The following is a 16,138-nucleotide window of genomic DNA, read 5'->3' on the forward strand; positions in this document are numbered from 1 at the left end:
CCATTAATCACCAGGAAGAGGGAGAGAGATATCTCCCCGGGGAGTTTGGAAAGTATCACCACGGAACAGGATAAATCAGGTTCCTGCATACACAACGGGGCAATTATTTACGGATGATCAAATATTGGCCCTAGGAACCCCAGGCAATAAACAACAGCCCATGCCAGGTCGCGTGTTTACCTTCTGCCTGCACCTCTCAGCAATGAGTGAGGATGGTGGGCGAGGACCAGAACCAGCCATGCCCCAAACCCAGCACTCCTTTCCAACTGAAGCCACTGGTGGGGGCAACGGGGCCTGCTTTGACATAGTTTTATCACCTTCTCCCCAGGGAATCAAGCAAGAAACAAAGTCATGGTTCACAAAGCCTGGCTGGGTAACCACACAGCAAGTATGAGTACTGACCAGCTGGGATGTGCTGGCTGCAGTGATGTTTGCGTTGCAGCACATATAGCTGCTGTGAGCCAAGGAAGTAGGGGTAGATACAACTAAGCTCAACCATTCTCTCTGTCTTGTGCCTTTCAGCTCTGGAGGACCCTGGCTCTGTTTCCAGCTAGAGCCTGGCTGTCCCCATGACACAAGTAGCAGCAAGGTGGCAGCAAGCAACGGCTGGTGGGGATGCCCATATAAGAGCAAACTTGAGCTCCAGATCGTAAACTAAACCCTCCTCCTTCATTTACTCATCTGACCCGGTGGTGCTGGAGCTGATAATGCTCGTTTCCTTTTAAGCAGAGGCTAGTCATAAATAAAATAAACCAGGCATGCTTTGTGTTTCCACTGCCTTGCCTTTCATCCCCACTCCTCAAAGCTGCGTGAAAGGGAAGTCCTGAGCGGTGAGCGGGAGCTGTGCTGGGGACAGCAGCAGCCCTGGGCTTGGCCTCAGTTCCACTTGTGCTGGTTCATGGCGCCGGCGGGGTTGGGATCTCCTTCCCCTTTTGCCAGTGCAGAGGAAGAGCGCAATGAAAGGCAGAGATTTTTCTTGCAGTGTTTCACATTCATGGCACTGCCTGGGACCAAACCACGATCCTTTTCTCACTTACCAGCGTAAAAGCAGAACTTCATACCCAGCGGAGGATGTGCCCTCCCCTTCCCCAGCACCACGGCCTAAGTGGGAGGATGATGAGACATGCTAACAAGCGACCAAAGAATGGAAGATCTGACAAACACAATGGCCCCAGAAGCCGCCAGCACCAAGGCTGTTCCCAGTGGTTCAGCAGCTTGTTAGTGGAGCTGACACTTCAGTGAGGCACGTGAAGCTCTGTCAGCGGTGGGCTTGAGCCAGGCAGCGTGTTCCGGGGGGTGTTACCTTCTCCCTGTTTCTCCTGCCACCTTGCAGGGTGTGGTGCTTTTCTTTCCTTGCTCTCCAATGAGTGATTTTTAGGCTGGGCAGCTGCAAGGGGCTCCTTCCGCAATGCATTTTGAGAGAGACTGAAGTCTCCTTAAAGCAGTTATGAGAAGTGCAGGCTGCAGAACTGACACCCACCCCACGCCCCCAATCCCAGAGCAGCAGTAGGTGTTGAATCAGGCTCTTCTAGAGTTAGACCCATGTGTGATTTTTATAAGATTGTAATTTTTCTCAGGGATTTGTCTGGAGTCTCTAGCCCTCTTCAGGTTGGTTCCTTAAAGCATGGCAGGGTGAGATAGCAGAAATACAGAGATAAATTGGACAGATTCACTGAGATTTAACTCAGAAGGGTTGTTTTGAGTTAAATAAATAGTTTATATTTGTAGTTATAAAATATAAATAGGTTTTTTCTCTCCAGCACTAAGCCTGAAGGAGTATTGGCACCAGGATGGCCAGTCTCTGGATGCAGCTTGTAGGCAGCAGTGTTGGAGAGAGATCCTGAGCAGAGCAACCAGGAGCAGAGTCGTAGGTCTGGGGCAAAGGGAATTGGGGTGAGCTAGCAAAGAGATGTGCCAAAACCCTTCCTGGGGTAACATGTTCCCAAGACGGCATGGCTGGAGGAGAGGGCTGAGTCCTGATTGCACGGGGGAGTTTCAAGAATTCCCTGGAGGAACTGGAATGGCTGTGGAGGAGGTATAAATACCACCAAGCAGCAGATAAGCAAGTCTGGAGAAGCCTCTCACAAAGGCATGCACTGGGGAAATCGCAGCCCCTGATTTGGTCTGGTGGGGGAGACCCAGCTGGATTTGGGGTACCCCAACTCACCCTCCAGGAAAGAGCCTGCCTGGAGCACACAGCTGGTGGGCAATGCCTGGGAGGCTCTGCCTGCACTCGGGCTATTGTTTTAGGGTATGGCTTTTTTTCTGCAAAGCTATTGTCCTAAAACAAAGAGCATGGGATTTTTAGGAAAACCAGCGAGTCGCTCTGGCTCCAGAGGTGGAGGAAAAGACCTGAGTCCTTGGGCTGGAGGAGGAAGCTGTGGTGTTCTCCCCAGACAAGGTGGTGCTCTCCACCAGCCATTGCTGGTGGCTGGATGGGAAAGTTCAAAACAAGAAAAAGCGAGGGACTTCACAATGGCAGTGTTTGCAGCCTCACTGCTGTGCCCAGGCTGGCTAGTGGTTGGAGCCCACCACTAAAAATACATCATTTTTTGGCTTAATCTTAAATTATTCCATGAGGCTGCAGGCCTGGAGGCCCCATGAATAGTCCCAAGAGGGTTAGCCATGGGTGATCCCAAGAGGAACCCAACTCTAGCTGCATCCCTGTGGCCACAGCCACCCTGCCATGGCCAGTAGGTACCAAAGCAGCTTTGTACATGTGAGTTCACTGGTCACACATGGCTGTGGGCCAAGAACACTGGGCTGGCTTGTTTGCGTTGGTGTATTTAAGGAATGTGGGTTGATTTGTGATCACAGGCCTCCAGTAGGTATATATGGCTGAGCTTCAGTAGCTGCTATATATGTGTGTGTGAGTACATATATAGGTGAATATTAATAGGAGGCAGGGTTGGGCAATAACGTCTGAGGCCATATATAGCACTATAATGCAGGTGTGGGCACAGCCAGGTGTGTGTGCTGATGTTTCTGGCTGACAGAACAAGGTAGATATGGGACAACATGTACCAGTCTGTGGAGAGTACACCTGAGGCAATATCCGAAGGCACCATTCACATCAGGGCTCAGCTGAGTTAATCCTGGGATGGAGGCCTCTTTCCTACAAAAGCCCCCAGTATGTGTTACTTACTTACAAACCTGAGCAGGTGTCAGAAACCGGAGCATCACGCTGTGGGTGAACTGCAGATCCTGGCAGTGAAATAAGGAGAAAATCAACGTATGATGTGCGGAGGGGAGCACTGTGTTCAGCTCCTGAAAGTCCAGGCTGTGTGTTTGGAGACCTCTAGAGACTAATGATAATAATCACACGCAAAAAAAAGCACCTGGTTTAGTGCAGGGGAGCCCTGCATGAAGACTCCCACGGGAAGCACAGTGCAGCGCTTCTCACTGAGCATTTCTGCCACATAGTGAGCAGCGGGAAAAAGGCTTTGGGACAAACAACCAAGAGCAGGACGTGGCTAATAACAGCTTAAGAAAGGTGCAAACTCTGATGGTTGTATGACCAAATGGCTGACAAATGCATAAGCAGGTCTGCTAATAAGTGATTTTATAATCACCAAAGTGTCACACCAACGAAGATCCCCTGCAGTTAACCAACCCAGCAGGTTATCAGGTCCTTTGCTACACCAGCCTCCTTCCACCCCAGACTGTATCTGTCTTTTCTGTATCCCAGTAGCACATAATCAGTGTCTTTGAGTTTTTTTCCATCCATCTCCAAAAAGAGGGAAAAGCCATGACATTAGGAGCTAATCACCCAGTGCTGCTCCAACATCTGAGATTTTAAACATACTTCCAGTCCCTTCCTCGTCGCTAAACAGGCAGATGTTATGATGGCTTCTGAGCAGTGGCACAACAGGCAGAAAGCAAATAAAGGTGCACCTATAAAACCAGTCGGTATTTGGGCACCATTTACTGGTGAAACACATGTGTTTGCATCTTTCCCCAGCAACCTTTCTTGCTATTGCTAAAATGCCAACAGGAAGCAAAGCCTTGAATTTTGGGAGGCGTTGAGCATCTCAGAAGTTGCTGTCCCCAAAACTGGAGCAATATATATTCCTCCTCCTTCCTCGAGAGCTTTCCCATCCCTCCAAACCTGCCTTCATTGGCTTTTTTTGCTCTCCCACAGGGCAGCCCTGTGGCTCCCCGTGCTGCTCAGCCTGGTGCAGCTTTTCACAGCAGGGGAGCAAATTCAATGCCTCTTGCTGGTGGTGGCACCAGCGGAGGCTGCGGTAGGAGCTGGAATGAGACTCAGTGTGGCCTGAAATAAGACTCAGGACAGGCTGTGTGCACAGATTTGTGGCAAGCGCTGGGTTTTACTTGACAAAATGAAAGGCTACAGCAGCTTCTCTAGATGTCATGACTCACGTTGGTTTCTGCACCGCGTGGGTGAGATGCAGCCCCTGGGCACAGAAAGGAGACGCTCTTTGTCCCACCACAGCTTGCTGGGCAAAGTCCTCTGCTATCCCACTGCACCCTGACCTGCCCTGCGGTGCCCAAGCCTTCTGCAGTGTACTGATTTCATTAGCATAATTACAATAAACTTGGCAAAATTATTTAGCTTGCAGATCACTCCTTTCGTACATGCAGGACTGCACCGCTGTCTGGTTTTGCCCACCGCCATGGTGGGTGTCTTAAAAGCAGTCTCTTCTCCCCACTGTCCCTTGCCTGGCTGGCAGGTAAGAAGGGGTGATTTGGGGGGGTGAAAACACAACTTTGGGTTCAGGCTGTAAGTAGAGGAGACATGTGGCTGGGCAGATCAGAGAGGCCAATGTCCGGCACCCTACGGCAGCCCAAGGAGGGATGAGTGGGATGTCCCTGGCCCTGCCACCACCAGCTCGGCACCTCCACCGCTGGCTTGCAGCTCCCTTGCACGTCCCAATGCTGCCATCTGTAGCACATAACTCCACTCCAGTGCTCCCCGGCACAGTGCCTAGAGAGGCAGGAGCTGAGCGAGGAGACCACGGCAGAGCTCAGCTTCACATGGTTTGGTTTTGTAGCAGTCCAAACAGGCAAATCCCAGCCTGGGACTTGGCTTTTTCAGCCCTGAGAGAGGCTGTTGGCTTCTATGTCTGCTGGACTGTATTTTTAATCATCTGCCAAGGGCACCAGAGCCTGGGATACAAGCTCTTATTCTGCTTATCTGCTGAAAATAAAATAAACACATTAAATAACATCAGCACTGCGGCCCCGTACAGTGAGGAGGTTTTAACCGTGAAAACCATGGATTCCTGTAGGAGCAGCCAGGGAGCATCACAGCCTCCAGTGCATGCAGGGATGGGGTCAGCATATGTTTTTAATGCATTCACCCTGTGAAGGTGGGGGGATGAGCAGCCATCCCTCCCTTCCCCAGCTCGGCTTCACCCAGCCACATGTTAGCACATGCTGACCGTCAGTATGAAAACCCTCATCACTGAAATTCATTTCATTGCTATCCATTTCTTGGTGCCTTTCCATGACAGAAAATATCAGGTTAAGGCTCCCTCACCCTGCTCCTAAAACCCTGTATTGTCCCCAGCAGGGAGGGGAAAAGCGGAGCCAGGGCATGCTGAGCTCAGCACTGCAGCATCCTGAGCTCTGCTGGCCCTGGGGTGCCACAAGGTGGAAAAGCGGCTGTGACAGAGCTGGCATCAGCTCACTTCAGGCTGGGCTTTTACCCACAAAGAATGATCAAAAAGGAAAACAGGGAGAAAAAGAAATCTGTGTTGGTCAGGGTAAAGCTGAGCCCTTGCAGGAGCCACAATGTCTCTTCTGCCACCTCCCTTCTCTCTGGACTTTGCAGTGGATGGGACTCCTGATGTCTCTCCCCCAGCTTTGGAAGTCCCCATCTTTCCTCTATGTATTAAACACATCTGCCCCCCCAACCCCCCCCCGGATTAGAGCCTGAATGCCTGTCCGTCCCGTTGCTGCCACACACCAGCTCCATCACATCACAGCTCAGGACTGCCCGGTCCTCGCTGCCTTTGTGCGGGCAGCAGCGGGGCTGGATTAGCCCTGCATGCATGAGCAGGCTAACCCCGCCGGCGGGCAGCAGGATTTGCTGCTCCCCATCTCCCAGCCATGCCCGACAGCCTGCTCTGAAAAGGAGACCTCAGCCCACTGTCGCTGCTAATCCTGGCGCATGTGGGTGGCTGGCCGGCGGCCCCTATATAGACCCCTCTGACCGTGCACCCGGCCGGGTCTGCGGCGCAGGGGCAGGCAAGCAGGATGGCATTGCGGGTAAGTGCTGGGAACAGGATCCGGCACAGCCTGGTCTGTCTGAAGGGTGACGGCAAGCGGTGCATAAAGGAGTCAGAAAGCCAGAAAAATGTGGGGATGCTCCTTGCAGTGCTGCTCCTCTATTTCAGTCTAGTCTGGGCCGTGAGCTCCCTGGCTTTTGATAAAGGGCAACAGGACAGATTTTTCATCTCGGTTATACCAGGGCTGGTCTGGGGTGATGCTGACCTGGTGGCAGTACTTCTGGCTTGGAGGGTTTAAGCTGAGGCCAAAATACAACAGGAGATTTAGCAGAGGAGACCTGTGCTTTGCCATCCGTCTCCACTGGCACAGCCGGCAGCGAAGAGGGAACTGCTGTTTCCTGTGCATGTGGTGTGTCTTTTGCTGGGGTTGTTGTAATGATGACAAGCTAAGGGTCAAGGCAAGGTGAACCTGGGTGCTGCCATCACCACTTGCTGTTTGAAACTGTATCATTAGCTTCATCAGCTCTCTGTGTTTCAGAGTTGAACACTGGTGTGGTCAGAGCCTTTGAATGACTATGCATAGGTTCCTAAAGCCATCCTCCAGAAGTAGCCAGGCACGAAGGCATGAGGTTGGCCGTCATCATGTCTCAGCTCCTGCTCCAAAATGTACATATCCCAAATACACATTGGAAATGGGAAAACGTGGCAGAGGAAGAAGCAGGGGAGTGGAAGTCCTGAGCTGTAGGGAGGGAGAGGCAGGCATGCAGCTGGCAGTGGAGATGCCAAGGCTGGAGAGATTTTCCCAGTGTGAGCAATAAATCTGGGAGAGGAGGGTGCTCAGAAATGCGAGATCGTTAGAGTGCTAAAAAAAGTGGGGTGAAATGGCAAGCAGTTCTTATTAAAATGAGTTATTTAATAAAACTATGAATTATTCAAAGAGGAACATTTTCCAGCTCATTTTATGCAAGTTTAACCTTGGAGAAAGGGGGTTGAGTGGAATGGGGGATCAGACAGGAGCTCGTGGCAAGAGTCACCCATGTAACGCTGGATGAAGACAGGCTGGATGCCACATTACACCCATTCCTCGATCAGCCCTTGTCTTTCACACACTGCTTCAAAGCATCACAAAGTTTTCTGCTTTGGATTTTGTATTGCCCAGGCAGGGAGAGGAGTAGACTGTCTTTGTGTCTTGCTGACAATGAAGGCATTTGGGTTCTTCTTTAATTTTTCCTTGCTGATCCCACGTGGCTCTTTAGAAAAGACCTTGGGGACAGTGAATCCAACCTCCTCAACTGGATGTTGTAGCAACACCATTTCTTATCAGTTTAGAGCCCCTGAGATTATTTGGAGCAAGAAAAAGGCAAGGGCAGAGAGTATGCCTGGATTGGAAGTAGAGAGAAAGGAGAAGATGATGAGAGGGTGAGAAAGATGGAGAAGTGCAAGGAATAAGCGAGGCCGTGCACCTCTCCCACCTTGCCATGCCTCACCATCACCTCCTTGTCAGCAGTTCGAGGCCCTGTACCCGGAGGGGATGTGTCCCGGCTGGAGCGTCGTGGTCAAGGGCGAGACCAGTTCTAGTACAAGCATGTAAGGACACACTCTGCTCGCAGCTCTCCCAGCTCATGAGAGCCAGCAGCATCACCCCATGGCTCTCCATCACTTCTTTCTCTCACTGTCTTAGGTTTGAAATTAACTTGCTCTGTGACCCCGGAGACCAAATCGCTCTCCATTTTAACCCCCGCTTCTCCAGCTCCAGAATCATCTGCAACTCCTTCCTTGCCAGCCACTGGGGGAAGGAAGAGGTTAATAAAACCTTCCCCTTTGAAGCAAAGAAGCCTTTCCAGGTAACCTTGTGTCACCCCACAGGTCTCCCTGGGTGGGACAGGAGTGACCCAGGCAATATTGGGGTCGTCCTCATGGATCTAGCCCTGCCTTTCCTGCCAGCACTATACCCAGTAACACCCCCTTTCTGGCTCTGTCCCTTGATAGTATTTCTGTTATCCCCTAATTTGCTGCTGATTTACACCCAACTCTGGCACAGGCATGCAGAGCTCCAGCAATAATCCCTGGATGCTGCATTCATTTTCACTTTGGGCTTTGCTTTATCACCAGTTTCTTCTATCATGAAGTGAAGAACTCAGTTATTCCCTCCTTTTGCCCAAAATGGGGGTGAGCAGTGTGTGTGACAGCTCTGGCAGGATTTGAAGAGGGTTGCAGGCACATGTACCCAGATCCAGGCGCTCACTGACATGATGGCAGCAAGGTCCAGTGAGGATGCATGGCTACATGGTGAACCTAACACAGTCTCTCTTTCAGGTTGAAATCTACTCTGACCAGGACTATTTCCACATTTTCATCGACGAAAACAAAATCTTGCAGTACAAGCATCGGCAGAAGCAGCTTTCATCCGTCACCAAGCTACAGATTCTCAATGATATTGCCATTTCTTCAGTGGAAATCACTAAACGAGGCCTTTACTAGAGACTGGAGTTGGGATAGTCTCGCAGACCATTCCCCTTAACCTCTTGATCCAGCTGGAGATCATCTCCTCTCCTTCTCCATCCAACACAGGCCATCACTGGCCAGGGAGATGGCTATGCATGTGTCCACATAGTGGAAGGGATGGTCATTCCGATTGCATGCCACTAAGGCAGCACCTAGACATGTCGCTAACTGTAGCCCAGGTCATTGAATGCCTCCTGCCCCTAGGCCTTAGGGTGCACAATTGGATTTGTAGGTCTTATGATCTTTGCTGATGGTCAGCCTGACAGATCAGGTCTGGGCAGTCTGGACACCTGAATGTTACCCTAGAAATTGTGTTTGCTCAAGGGCAGGGTGTGAACTAGTGCTAGTCCTCAGCTGGCCATATGGCAAAGGATGTAAGGGATGTGTGGATGTTAGGGATGGAAAGGCACATTTCTTTCCAGGAGCTGGGTAAAAATGCTACCATATTTGCCAATAAAATCAAACAAGGAAATCCCTGCTGAGATGTCCCTCACTGGGCAGATCAATCAAGTTGTTCATTCCCTGCAAGCCTCCAGGCACATGGTAGGAGCAAGGGTTGGTGACTGGGCGGGAGGACACAGGCTGAGGGTTGCTTCATTTCAGGTCTGGCAAAACACTGCCTTTTTGCTTTGAGGCCTAACATGAAATGAAGTCCTATGTATGTAAATGAGGGTGATAAGATTCAATTTGCAAGATATTTCTAGAGATGCCTTTCACCAATTGAGAGATGTTTGCTCAGCCTGAGCCCTGCCAACTCCAGGCTTATTAGGCAGACTCTGAGAGTGATGTTGTGGGTCAGAAAAGGGTAAAAGCTTAAAGACACACAAAATCGCATGGTCCCTTCATCATGCACCAGAAATGCAGCTGGAATCCAAACAAAAGGATCTGAGGAAATCAGGGTCTAGAAATTATGATAAATTCAGAATGAAGGGAGTGCCATTGTTCCTGTGTATAGTCTCTGGCTTTTCTCTTTACTCTGCATTCTTGTTTCCTTCTCTCCTCTGTTTCAGTTGTCTTTCAAAATCAAAACAGTCCATCTGTCCCTTGCACCTTCTTCTCTTTTCCACCCTCTTCCTTGGAGCACAACATGTCTCTGACTCCTTGACCAGGCCATAGCAGACTAAAAGATATTATTTTTACTTTGTTTTAATTATACGCGTCATAAGAAGCATAATGCCACACTATTAAATCTGAACAGGAACTCACTCCAAAAATGCAATTACAGCTGCCCCCAAATCACTCCTTTGTTCCTCAGACATAAGACAGACCACATTCCTGATGCAAAAGGCAAAGATGATCCTGCCTTGCCAGTCCTTTCCACCAAGGACAAATCATTTGGTAAGAAGTCAGCCTTGCCTGTGGGTGGGATCTCTGAAGGTCACAACTTTGCTCCAGCCTTTTCTCAATGCTTAAATTGGCCATTCCCAACTCCTCCCTCTATTTATAGCCTCAAGGACTTATGAGGAAGAGGTGACCGTATAGCCAACCACAACACAGGATGCCACAAAGTTGACATTTATGAGTCTGCTAAAAAGTTTATGACGTTTTTCCAGTCCATAAAGAACACTAGCTGGAAACCATGCTGTTCATGTGGCAAAGAGAGCAATGGGAACACAAAATGGTCCCAAACAGCACCTCCTCCCTCCAGAATGAACCGAAAATACTGTTTGGAAATAGCCACGGTCTTGGTTGCAAGTCAGGAAGGCTAGAGATGGTAAGATTTCCTCTGGCCTGGAATACATCTGTCACCACCAGGACAAGAGGGTCACCTCAGATTCTGGTTGTCATGACGTAACTCAGGGGTTCAACAAACTTCACTCTTCTGGCCATCCCTTTAGTAAAACAGCACAAACATAGACAAAAAGACCTGCTGGGATCTGTGTGTCATACATCCGATAACGCTGAACTGCATTTGAAAGAAATTGGTTGGGGGTCTTTTTTGTGCTTCTTTGGGGGTTGATAGAGACAGATTATTTTTCATGGAGGAAAAGTGGTGAAATGATTTATAAGGGAAATACTTTGTACATATATGGCCACAAACTCCATCAATACCCACCGCTGCAGAAACACACCACTATTTCATTGTTTTCCAGAAGTGAGCACAAGTGACCACAGACAAACAGGGCAAAAATATTTCAAGCACAAATAAATAAGGAGATGCCACAAAAAATCAGGCAGCAGCAGAGATTATGCCCTGACTCCTGAACACGTTACCCCCAGCTTCTGCCAGTGGCTGATCTCACTCCATTACCATCTCTACTGAGAGTCCAATCTCTCCTGACACAACCACAGCATTGCTGCTGGCTTCAGGATTTTATCTGCTGCTTCTTCCAGCCAAAACACTCCCAAGGGTGAAGGGGTCTTCAGGGCAAGAGAGATTTGGGGAGCTACAGAGCATCTCTGGGAGGAAGACTCCAGGGCTGGCTGTTTACAGCTGTTTTGCCGTTTTACAGGGAATGAGAGATGCCCTGCAAGTCTGTGACCCTCATCTCACCCTTAAGGAGAAACTGGAGGAAAACAAAGCCCCACAATTGTGATGGTCAATTAAACTCTCAGAAGGGGCACTGGCACATCAGACTTGCATAGAGGCATTGTGGGCTGGTATTGAGGTGATCAAAGGGAACAAACCAACCCATACAAATCTTAACCAGCTTTCCTATTCATGACCTGGGGTTTGAAACTGGGGAGGGAAAAGATGAAGATGAGCTCCTGCACAGAGGCATTTTGAAGAGCAGAAGGCCTTTTGAAGGAGAAGGAGCAGAGACAGCTGGGGGTGCAACTCTGGGACGGACCAGCCTTTTACAGCCCAACCTAAATGCCAAGCTCAATAATTTTGCTGGGGCCAAGGGCAGCTCAGGAGCCGGCCTGAAATGCTTCCAGAGAGAGCAATTACCACAGGACAGGATCAGGACTGTCCCAGGCAGGATCTGCTTAGAAAGGAACATCTGTTGCCCTTAAAGCTTACACGAACTGGGGAGGGACACCCAAGAAAAGATGTCCCTCAGGAGGTGAAGCCAGGAGAGGTGGTGACCTCCCACATGTGATCTCCCTTTCCCACTAATTCTCCTCATTTGTGTTGGATCTGCAAAGTTCAGTGAAATGCTCTGGCTTCACCCCAGATCAACAAGGGGAAAATCAGGCTTATAATCCTTGATGCCTGAGCTGTGCCAGGACTCCCAGGGCCAAGGTCCCCTCTGGCAGTGTCATAGCGCTGCAGATATCCTGCGGAGCATCTGCCGATGCGTGATGAGAGAGCACTCCTTGGTGTTGCTGACACTTCTGGCAATCATCACATACCCCAGCAGCAAGCACCGGCTATTTTCTCACAGGCTAGTGAGCAAACAGCTCCCACACCAGTGACAGTCACGTCTCATCAGCAGAGCAGCAGCCTGGAGACATCTGAGTGACACTGCCTCTGCCAGCCTTAGCAAGGAACACTTGAATATCAGGGTCCTGCCTTGAGATAGGAAAGGCGGCATGAAAAAGGGCGAGGACTTGTTGCCAATGCAGTGGGAAAGACTTTTAGGAGAACACAAAAAAAAATTGAGAAAATCATGCAGGTTGCATCTGCCTCATACTGACTTTCTGGCTCAATGTCTTTTTTTTTTTACATGACCATCCCTCTACAAAAAAAAAAACAAAACACCAAAAAAAAACTCCAAAAAACTTTGACTGCTGGAGGGTTAGCTACTTACTCGTAGCTAGAGGGCAGCTCTGGTGAAGAAAGGCAGGAGGAGGGCAGTTGTTAACTATTTAACTAACAATTCCCTTTCTCTCTCTCCTGCCATTTCAATGACCCCATGAACAGCTCTGATGGACATGCAGAGCTACTCACCTCTGCACTGATCCTAAGCAACTGTGTTGCGGTGCAGCTCAGTGATCCTGGACCCATGTCTATGGCATCTCTAATTTCCCACATCCTCCAAAGCCTTGGTTTTCCCAACACATTGCCACAGAAACAGTTGCTAGAGGTGCAGACCTTATCAGCAATCACTTTCTTCCTTACGTGTCTGAGCCCTTATCTAAGAGGCTTCTTATTCACCAACATGGGCTGTCAAACTCCCTAAATGCTCACAAGTCACAGGTGTTTGCTGGCAGGACTGAGGAACATAAAGGGCAAATGTTCAGCCTTTTTCTGCAGAGTATGAGAGGGAAAGGTGGGGGGATAAAACAAAAACAACCAACCACAAGAGATAAAGAGGAGTAACTCTCAGTTCTGGCTGCGAAGAGGCATGTCAGAGGCAGCACGCAGCCCCAAATTGCAACTAGAAGGAGTCTCTGCTGGAAAGCAGAGGGGTGTTTCTTTAATTGCATTTAAGGAGAGCTTTATAAAGCCATTTTAACTCACAGAATCTCCATCCAGAGCCAGCTCAGACAGGAAAGTACACCTCCCAGCCCTGATCTTGCATGCATGGTGGCAGGTACCAGCTGCAGACATTAAATGCAGGCTGGAGAGGGATTATTTTCTGAAAGAAAGGATCTGCTCTAGAGGTTGAAGGATTGGAAGCTGATGGTATCACTTCATTTGGCAGCTGTATTATTGTATGTCACTGCTGCCTAAGGAAAGGGTGACAGAAATCAGACTGATGCCCAAATTTGCTAGCCTTCCATTTCTGCAGTCTGTTCAAGACCCTCTTGCCAAAGCTAGATGTGATCTATCGTGTTATTCCCTCAAGCTATATGAACATAGCTAGCCAAATATCTGAGTTTACCAGAGCACAAGGCAACAGCTTATGGAGATCAGGATGCTTTCTCTGCACCATCACACCATTGTGAGGCTGTCTGGGTCTTATAAAGCAACTCAAAACCATAGGGATCCAAGTAAACTATAAAGAGAAAGAAGTATCACAACACCCTTGTGCAGGTAAGGAAACCAAGGCACACAGAGAAAAGAAGCAGAGCAGAAAAGGGAGGGAACCAGCTGCATTTGCCTCCAGCCTGGTGCTCTCACCCTGCAGCTCATGGCCTGGCCAGGTAGCCCGTGGGTAGGTTTGGCTGGGACTTTTCATGATCTATCAGATGGTGCCCTGAGCCTGAGGTAACAGGCTCCATGCTGAATCCCTCTTCAGCCTGCAGTATAGCTCAGGGCACACAGATAAGCCAGCATCTTGTCTTAAATGGGGGACCAGGACTGCTGAGCAGCTCATCAGCCCAAGAAGTTTTCCATCCATCTGTACACAGATATCATTTCTCTGGTCTCAGCTACTAATCAGCATTTTTCTAGCTTGTTTCATGCTCCAGCCCAAACAATGACTAAAGAGCCACCAACATCCCTTTGTTTTCTTCCCCTTCCTTGATACACCACCTGTCCAAAGAAAGGCTTAGCAATTGCTCTGTGATTTATCACATAAAAGCTTGCTAGTTTCAAAAATTGGGAGGGAAACAGAGATGCAGCTATTTCACCTTCTAACCTCCGCCTTTGCGCTAAACTCCAGCTATTGTCAGCTTTCATTTCTTGAAGTTGTTCTGTGCTGTGAACACACACTGGAAGCAGAAAGACAGATATGGTCAGTGGCGACGAGAGGGCAGTGATTGTACTTCCAGTAAATTGCCCGAGTCTTTCCAGATGAGTCACTGCACAGAGAGAGGTGAGGCATTATTACTAGAGAGAAAAAGTTTGCAACTGATCCTGACAGAGTTTAACAACCTCTCAAAGCTGCTGCCCGCCTGATTTTCTATGACTAGTTGTGGAGATTCCTTCTAAAAAGCTGCCCAAAATAAATAACAGCTCACAGAGTGAGGTTTTTTTTTTCCCTTATCTTGCCAAAACACTAGAGCAGGCTGCCAGAGAGCATTCAGACCCAGGATCACATCTCTCCCTGCCTCCCAGATGATCCCCTCTTGAATCCACAGAGCAGAAATCCTGAGGATTTCCTGACCAGAAGTACAACATATAGGAAATCTTATTTTTAAACACATAACACTTGATCACTAAACCCTTGTTGCAAACATGCTTAAGTTCTAATTCTTGTTGCAAGCTGATCCCAGGAGCATCTGCTTTGTGACAGCTACCCGCAACATATCACCTAGGCTGAGAGTAATTCATCTTGCTCAGAAAGAAAAACGCCCTGCTATTGTTTTCTCTAAAATCTTTATCTCGTCCCTGATGCTAGCAGATCTGGGCCCTGAGAGTGCTTTTCTCAGAGCCTTTCCTTCCTGCCTCCCTGCATTTCCCCTCTGCAGCTGGCAAGAGTCAAACAGTGGCAAATTTAAAGCCTTTGTGAGAGACTTCCCCCAGATGGCAATCAGCTGGTGGAACTGAGACAGCTTTGTCATCTAAAAAGCCCTTTATTAGCCTGTTGTACCTGGGTATAGAGCACCAGGGAAGCAATATTTTTATGCAAGTCTAGCAGCATTCAGGTAGAAAGATAGGGGACCAACTGCCTAAGCACCCCCTGCTCTTGATACTCTTTTTTCTGACTCCCTTCTCAGTAGTATCAGTGGCAGACTGTTTAGACCATTAGAGTTACAACAGGATGAAATGGAGCCCCAGAAACCTGGTTAGACCACAAGATTTCCTCAGTTACCAAACCTGCTTGCTTTGAGCTTTGCTTTCGGTCTGATTCTAATTATTTCTCCTCAGGGTTGATGGTGCCTGCATTGATCAAGAGAGTGAGACCACCACACAAAACATGGACACGGAGGAAATCCCACCATTGCTTCAACCAATCCTGGGTCTCAGCTCAGGGGAGAGAAGGGCTGGGTGCAGGCAGCGTTAGGTGGTTGCTTTGTATTTCAGCTGCCACCCCTGCTAAATCCTGGCTTCTCTTAACTTCTCAAGAACTTGATTTAGTTGGTGCTTAGTATCACTTCAAAACCTTGTGCATACGTTTGGGCAATGAATTAGGGATCCACAGTACTGAATTCTCCTTCAAAAACACCCCCACTTTGTTGTGCAGTGCATCTCCATTTAGCGACTCTCCTTTTAATGAAATAGGCTCAAATTCAGTTGGTGTGGTCCTGTTTTTAAGCAGGGTCCCTCCAAGAGCACATTCAGCCCTCCGCTCCCCAGCCTGCTACTTGTCTGCACTTCTGCACAAACCAAAAGCAAAGATATCTGAAAGACAGATTTTTCAATCACACTAATGCCAAAATGGTGTTTCATTGTTCTTGATCAAGTGAACATCGTATCAGACAAATTCTCCTGTACTAAATTATCTTTTTATTTCAGCCACTACATTTCTGGGGCACTCAATCTAAGAGGCTTCCAATAAAAAGGACAGAAGATAAAGAATTTCTCACACATCTGTTTATGCAAACAGACATCAGTGAATATTTTCAGGCACAACAATGCACACATTCTTCAGTTAAAATCCTCCAAAGGATACTTGAAATAGTTTAAATGTTTCATTTTTGATTGAGAGGAAAGAATAGCAGGAGAAAAAAGGGTTTTCACTCTTACAAAAGTAATTACAAACAACAAACATCAATTCCCAGATGTT

At 48.6% G+C, this 16,138-nt stretch overlaps 1 protein-coding gene across 1 annotated transcript; it reads left to right on the forward strand.

The window, feature by feature from the left end:
- Window positions 1–6,219: 6,219 nt before the first annotated feature.
- Window positions 6,220–8,672, forward strand: GRIFIN (galectin-related inter-fiber protein). The gene is made up of 4 exons (XM_075104478.1): window positions 6,220–6,231; window positions 7,699–7,778; window positions 7,873–8,035; window positions 8,508–8,672. The coding sequence occupies exons 1-4, from the start codon at window positions 6,220–6,222 to the stop codon at window positions 8,670–8,672; spliced, it is 420 nt and encodes a 139-aa protein (XP_074960579.1).
- The last annotated feature ends 7,466 nt before the right edge of the window (window positions 8,673–16,138 follow it).

Source organism: Phalacrocorax aristotelis, chromosome 10, assembly GCF_949628215.1.
Source record: "Phalacrocorax aristotelis chromosome 10, bGulAri2.1, whole genome shotgun sequence".
Classification (NCBI taxonomy): Eukaryota; Metazoa; Chordata; class Aves; order Suliformes; family Phalacrocoracidae; genus Phalacrocorax; species Phalacrocorax aristotelis.

Bases quoted from the DNA above. Each gene is read 5' to 3' on its own strand.
- GRIFIN (XM_075104478.1), top strand. The intron at 7,779-7,872 runs GTAAGGACACAC...TCACTGTCTTAG, and splicing joins ACCAGTTCTAGTACAAGCAT to GTTTGAAATTAACTTGCTCT. The intron at 8,036-8,507 runs GTAACCTTGTGT...TCTCTCTTTCAG, and splicing joins AAGCAAAGAAGCCTTTCCAG to GTTGAAATCTACTCTGACCA.